The following is a 6,864-nucleotide window of genomic DNA, read 5'->3' as shown; positions in this document are numbered from 1 at the left end:
ATTTGGTTTTGGCCATTCTCTTACCCATTTGTTGATTTTCAGTTTTATTTCTTTGGTGTTTAATTTCTGAAATTCTTTGCATAATTTGCATAATAGCCTGTGATGGCTGATCTTGGTTGTCAACTTCACTGCATTTGGAAGGAACTAAAACCCAAGCAGCTGGGCAGACCTGAGAGGGATTTTCTTGATTAGATCATTTGAGTTGGGAGATCCATCCTAAACCTGACCTCACCTTCTCAAGGCAGCCCACATAAAAGGATATGGGAAAAGGAAGGTTTTTCTTTTTGCTAGCTTGCCATCACTTTTTCTGGAAACTACATCCACCTTGTTGCTGAGACATTCCTCCTTTGGTTATAGAACCTACTTTTTCAGGATTCCTTCGCAGATAAGACCAGAGCTCTCTAAGAATCCTCCAGAACTCTGGCACTGGAACGGGACTGCTGAGATATCCAGTCTTGTGGACAGAACAATGGCATCCTTGCTCTTCCTGTCAGGGGACAGCCATTATTGTTTCCTTTGCTGTATAGAAACTTTATCTTCGTGGAGTTCCACCTCATATATAGAATATAGCAAATAATATAGCACATATATTAGCAAATGCACATGTGACTACAGTAGAATGTGAAGAAAGAGTACAAGAGAGGTAAAATAAAAGGGAATGAGGAATCATGAGCACAGGTGACTGAAATGAGTTATGAAACTATGTTAAAAAAAATTTTGAGTTCTAATTCTGTCATGGATTCTTTTTTTTGTCTTGGTGGTGGCTGGATAAGCCCATAAGATGTATTTTCTACAAAAAGTGTAAAATTGAGCCGAGCGGTGGTGGCGCACGCCTTTAATCCCAGCACTCGGGAGGCAGAGGCAGGCAGATCTCTGTGAGTTCGAGGCCAGCCTGGGCTACCAAGTAAGTTCCAGGAAAGGCTCAAAGCTACACAGAGAAACCCTGTCTGGAAAAACCAAAAAAAAAAAAAATTGAATGAGAAGTTTCACAACTTCCATTCTGAATGCCAATTCTAGCTGTATGGAAGTTCATTGAGTAGCATCGACTTTGTGTCTTGTTAATTTTGGTGTGTGGTTTTATTTACAATATTTTCTTAGTGATAAAGTGGGGAAATGGGTGGATCAGGGAGAAGATTGGGAGGGAAAACCATGATGAGAAAATATTGTATGAAAAAATATTTTATTTTCAATTAAAAAATTTTTAAAGATGTAATGAGGGAAGCCAACCGTTTTTTATAGGCTAGTTCAGGGTATGTAATGGTTGGCTGCTGGCCTGCAGGTGGCCCTGAATTGGTACATATATATGATCCAACATAAAATCAAAATTTCACTGAAAACATTATGAGATCTTTTTCTGTGTGAGATTTTGTGTGTGTAACTATATTGTGTGACTCTTGAGCATGACTCTGTAGATGACTGCATGTTCCAACGTCATGCAAAGTGAATATATAAGAAAAATGAAAGAAAGAATGAGAGAAAAAAACAAAGAAATTAAAAGAGATCTTAACAGAATACAAAAGATGTAAGACCTAAGAAAGCACACAATTTTAGCTCAGTGCAGTCACTGTGGACTTCTTGGAGTCTCAGGCCCTCCTCAACCACAGCCTCTTCACCCTCTACATTCTTGGTCATTCTCCCAGTTTAGCTCATAGGGTGTCAATGCGGTGACAGTGTCATTTTGACCCAAACCAGAAAACGCCCTTACGTCCTGAAGCCAATCAGCGCAGAAGTGCACAGGTTTAAAATGCCTGGGAGGTCACTGAGCACTGACCTCCTTCATCCCCTCAAGGACTGTGTCTGCTCTGCCCTCCTCCAACCTGAGAAGCCTTCCTGGAAGATGCCACCAGTCCTGATTCTCCTGACCTTTCTTCTGCCACTTGGAGCCGGTGGAGGTGAGTGAACATCCCGGTCCCAGAGGTGCCATCCCATTACACCTCTGCAGACTCTCTGCCCAGCACTAGTCAGGAACTGACCTGCACCTAACCAGGAGATTCCTGAAACCTGGACCTAGAAATCTGTCACTGGCTAGATTTTCAACAGGGTCTGAAGAAAGGAGGTGTCCTCAGAAGACTTAGTAGGCATTAGCTTTTCCCTGCTCTTCGTCATCACCTGAAGTGATGATAATCCCTAAAAAGGGAAGTAGAAGAGAATGCAAAGAAAATTTAAAAGTTCATCATTAACCTTACTTGAGCCCAGGGCAATGGCAGCTTTAATGACCAGCCTGCAAAAAAGGTAATGTAAGTCCACCAGCTCAAGAATATTAGCATCAAAGCCCAGCAGCGGTGGCACACGCCTTTAATCCCAGCACCCAGGAGGCACAGCCAGGCAGATCTCTGTGAGTTTGAGGCCAGTCTGTTCTACAGAGTGAGATCCAGGACAGGAACCAAAACTACACAGAGAAACCCTGTCTAGAAAAACCAAAAAAAAAAAAAAGAAAAGAAAAGAAAGAAAGAAAGAAAGAAAGAAAGAAAGAAAGAAAGAAAGAAAGAAAGAAAGAAAAACAGAAAGAAAGAGACAAAAAGAGAGAAAGAAAGAAGGAAAGAAAGAAAGAGAGAGAAGGAAGGAAAGAAGGAAAGAGAGAGAGAAACAAAGAAAGAAAGAAAGAAAGAAAGAAAGAAAGAAAGAAAGAAAGAAAGAGAGAGAGAGAGAGAGAGAGAGAAAGGAAGGAAGGAAGGAACGAAGGAAGGAACGAAGGAAGGAACGAAGGAAGGAACGAAGGAAGGAAGGAAGGAAGTTATTGTCATTTCATAATCTCCGCCCTCAGCCTGCTGAAGAAAGAGGACCTAGGTGACAGATGCCTGCATTCCACATTCCACTAGCTTTGCAGTCTTGTTTTGGTGGCCTCTCCACTTCTTCCTGCAGGTCCCCAGCTGTTCCCATCTTTGCCAACACACCACTCCAATGTCCCCAAGGCCCTGAATCCCATGAGCTCTGAACCACCAGCCCTTCAAGTGGAAGTCATTATCCATGCAACCAAAGCATTTACTGAGAACACAAGATGTGTTGGGCACCAGAATAGGAGAATTTTAGGAAATCCCCCTCTGTAGTTGAGAAAATAACATCCAAGACATGAGCGGGGTTGGGAGACTCACTAACAAAAAGAACATCGGCAAGCCTCCCAGGATCCTCTTGGCCTCTGTCATCATGAAGACAGAGCTGGTCCGTCCGTGTATTTGTAAAGCAGGGGATGGAGGAAAAGTGTCACCCACCCCTTCTCAGAACAGGGCTCTGAGGCTAAAGATTCAGCAAAGATTATTCTGTGTGTAAGGAATTAATTCAACCACAGGTCTGGGGGAACTACAGATCCCATAGTCTTCACCCTCTCCCTAGATCTTCCCTCCTGACCTCAACTGCTGCTCCCAGGCACCCCATATTGTAGCCTTTTCTTTCAGAGGAGATCATCGGGGGACACGAGGTCAAGCCCCACTCCCGCCCATACATGGCGTTTGTTACTTTTCTGAATGATGGTAATATGATGTTCTGTGGAGGCTTCCTGGTACGAGACAACTTCGTGCTGACCGCTGCTCACTGCCTGGGAAGGTGAGGAGAAGCAGCTGGCCCGTGTTTTCTGAGAGCCCAACAGGTGTTTCCATCCTCTACTTGTGGATGCTCCTGTGAGCACACTAGAGGGCAGGACTGTGAAAATGGAAGTCTGAAAACAGGGACTCTGAGGTCAAAGGGTGAGAGGTCAGAGCCAGCAGCACACTTGAGTTGAAAGTAGCTCCACTGCCCAGACTAAAGCAGTGGCTGAAGTTGAAAGGACGCATTGAGAGTCAGTGCAAACTTTGGAGTATTTCCTAGAAGCAAGAGGGAGCCTCCAGGACTCTATGTTCTTGAGAAGCAGGTCAAACCCTGAGGCTCTCCTGTCTCCTCAAGTCCCCTCAGCTAGAGCCCCTCCCTGCCTTTTACACCTCTTGGACTGTGTCCTCTCTCCCTCCACATCTCTCATCTCCACTCTGCTCTCTACAGCTCAATGAGAGTCACTCTGGGGGCCCACAACATCGAGACAAAGGAGGAGACCCAGCAGATCATCCCTGTGGCAGAAGCCATCCCACACCCAGACTATAATGCTGAGAACTGGTCCAATGACATCATGCTCTTGAAGGTGACACCTGCCACCACCCCCCATCCACACCTCCACCCACACCTCACCCACCCCTGGTGCCTCTGATCTGCTTGATGCATGGCTTGACCCTCCCCTCCTGCTCTCATCCTGCATCTTCCTTCCCTGCCATCCTGGTTGTCAAAGTGTCCCAGGTCAGCAGGCTCCTGGCTGAGCTGGTCTCTCCTGCCTCTTTCTTATCAGCTGGAGAGGAAAGCCATTAGAACAAATGCTGTGAGGCCACTCAGGCTGCCCAAAGCCAATTCCCAGGTGAATCCAGGGGACGAGTGCCACATAGCTGGCTGGGGGGCAACATCCCTCAATGCCACCAAAGGAGCAGCCTCCCTACAAGAGACTGTATTGATCATCCAGGACGACGAGAAATGCGAACTTGATTTCCACCAATATATGAAGACCATTCAGTTTTGTGCTGGAGACCCAAAGCAAATACAGGCTGCTTTCAAGGTGGGGATCAAGCATTTAACAGACAAAATGCAGGGAGAACGGAACCTGGGGGAGACCTGGGTGTGAGAATGGCCAAAGCCTCAAGCCCCAGATAAGAGCAGAGACATCCCAAAAGTGCAGCTTTGAGTCCCTCTGTGTGTTAGAAAGTGTGGAAGTTGGGAAACATCCACCTTCCCAAAACAGCATAAATTATCCCAGAGTGTCCCTGAGAACTTCAGGGAGAGCCTTGGACTGAGCTAGAAGGAAAAGTCTGGTCTCCCTGGAGCCCTGATCCTGAGGGAGTTTGAAAACCTGTCCTGGCCCCAATCTAACAGTTAACCTTCCCAGGAGGAGGTACAGACAGCAGAGTCACGGGAACCAGGCTCAGTTCTTCCTTTCCTTGCCCACAGGGTGACTCCGGAGGACCTCTTGTATGTGACAACAGAGCTTATGGAGTTTTATCCAATGGAGACAATGAGATCATCGCTCCAGCAGTCTTCACTAAGGTTGTGTCCTTCCTGCCGTGGATACAAAGAAGCATGAAGCCTTCTAACAGGTGCTAAAACCAGCTGTTCCTACCAGGTTGTCTGGCCACAGGCCAGAACCACAGGGAGTGGGCAGCAAAGCTGAAAACTCATAATAAATTGATCTCCTCGGTGAATACAACTGACGTCCTTTATTGTTTGAGCGTCTCTCATGTGCACCTCGGTGGTCCAGGCAGACTCTCTTGTTAGTTCTGGGATCTTCTTCCTCCTTCTTCCCCAGCCCCTCCCTCACCTAGAACTTTAGGCTAGACAATTCCACATATTCAGCACCCCATACATGGTGGACTTAGTGGGTTGTTTTTATTTATTTATTTATTTACTTATTTACTTATTTATTTATTTTTACCTTTTTAGAGCTTTATTAGGAGAGAGAAGGACAGAGAGAGACAGATAGACAGAGAGAGACAGAGAGACCTAGCAGCAGGAAAGTACAGAGAGAATACAGAGTGAGCTGTTTTTATTTTTAAGATAGGATCTCATTATATATAGCTCTGGTTGGCCTGGACTTTACAGAGATCTGCTGCATATGCTTCCCAAGGGATGAGATTAAGGGGATGTGCCACGATATCCAACTACATGCATAATTTAATACCCAGCTCTTCAAGGTTGGTTTTCTTACAACACAATCAGGAGTCTACACTCAGTCATTCCTTTTCATACTTAGCCCTCCACAAAAGAACCTCCTCAGAACCAGAAAAAGCCCTACCATTTCTAAACCACCTTCATTAAGTCCCCACATTTGCCAGAGAATTAATAAGGCATTGGGGTGAAGGGAGATTGGACTCTGGGAATTTAGAAGGCCTTGGCATTCAGTTTCCTGTTTCTAGGACCTCCCATCTCTCTAGCCAGTCAGATAGCTCTCACCACCTGAACTGTTTGCAGTCTGGAAGGCTGAGATATCCCTCTGGTGGCCACAGGCTAACCTGGGTGCCATTTCCCCACCCAGCACAGATCTGAGACAACTTCTGTCCCCCTTGCTGGCCTTCCAGTGTTTTGCACGTGACTTCCTCTGCCACCAGTAGATTCTGTTCCAGCCCCACCTCCTCAGTCCTGATTTAAACCAGCCTTTTATTCATTTATAGGTTCCAAACCCTTGGAATCTCCTCTACCTCTTAGTCCAGTTAGACTTAGACTGCCAGTGACCTGATGCTCATCCTTCCCACCTAGGCCAGGCTGAGCCCTGTTCCAACCCAAGTTTTCCAAGGAGAGGCTCAGCTATGACCTCCAGTCACTCAACAGCCCTGGCTCAGCTTGGAAACTCTGCTTCCCCCTGCTGGCAACATGAGTTATAGCAGTTTATGAACCAGAGGGATCCAAGGGATGCTAGGCTGGAAGTAACTTTTTGACATCATCAATCAACATTTGTAGATCCTGATTTCTATCAGGTACACAGTAGACTCCTTCTTCACCCTCATTCTATTGTTTCACTAGACAGGTCAGTGTGGCACAAATGGATCTATATTTACAATTCACACACAAAAAGGAATGTTTTAAAAATGATTAAATTCTCTCTATTCTTATAGAGACATGGGCATAATCTTTTGGTTCAGAAAAGCAGTGTATGGAATTAGAAAAAGTTGGAAACCTTCCAGTGCTATGGTCTTCATTGTACCTCATGTGGAGCCCTCATGAAGGAGGTGGGCAGGAGAAACGCAAGCAGAGTGGCTGTAGCCTGCTTCACATTCAAACCACAGACCTGGCCTGCTGTTCAAATTTCTAAAGGTCTTAAAATAAAAAACCTGGATCCAGATTAGTGGTGTAAATACTGAAAAT

General features: G+C 45.6%; 1 protein-coding gene across 2 annotated transcripts; it reads left to right on the top strand.

The window, feature by feature from the left end:
* Nucleotides 1-1,763: 1,763 nt before the first annotated feature.
* Nucleotides 1,764-5,212, top strand: LOC102919936 (granzyme G-like). 2 transcript variants are annotated; one of them, XM_076545054.1, is made up of 6 exons: nt 1,764-1,892; nt 3,393-3,540; nt 3,970-4,105; nt 4,307-4,372; nt 4,475-4,567; nt 4,957-5,212. In XM_076545054.1, exons 1-6 carry the CDS (start codon nt 1,838-1,840, stop codon nt 5,107-5,109), a joined length of 651 nt encoding a protein of 216 aa, XP_076401169.1. In that variant the 5' UTR covers nt 1,764-1,837; the 3' UTR covers nt 5,110-5,212. The 2 variants fall into 2 exon arrangements, with proteins under 2 accessions (XP_076401169.1, XP_006988635.2); XM_006988573.4 differs by having other exon boundaries at nt 4,307-4,567.
* Nucleotides 5,213-6,864: the final 1,652 nt, after the last annotated feature.

This window comes from Peromyscus maniculatus, chromosome 9, assembly GCF_049852395.1.
Source record: "Peromyscus maniculatus bairdii isolate BWxNUB_F1_BW_parent chromosome 9, HU_Pman_BW_mat_3.1, whole genome shotgun sequence".
Taxonomy (NCBI): Eukaryota; Metazoa; Chordata; class Mammalia; order Rodentia; family Cricetidae; genus Peromyscus; species Peromyscus maniculatus.
This window is presented reverse-complemented; position numbering and strand designations above follow the sequence as displayed.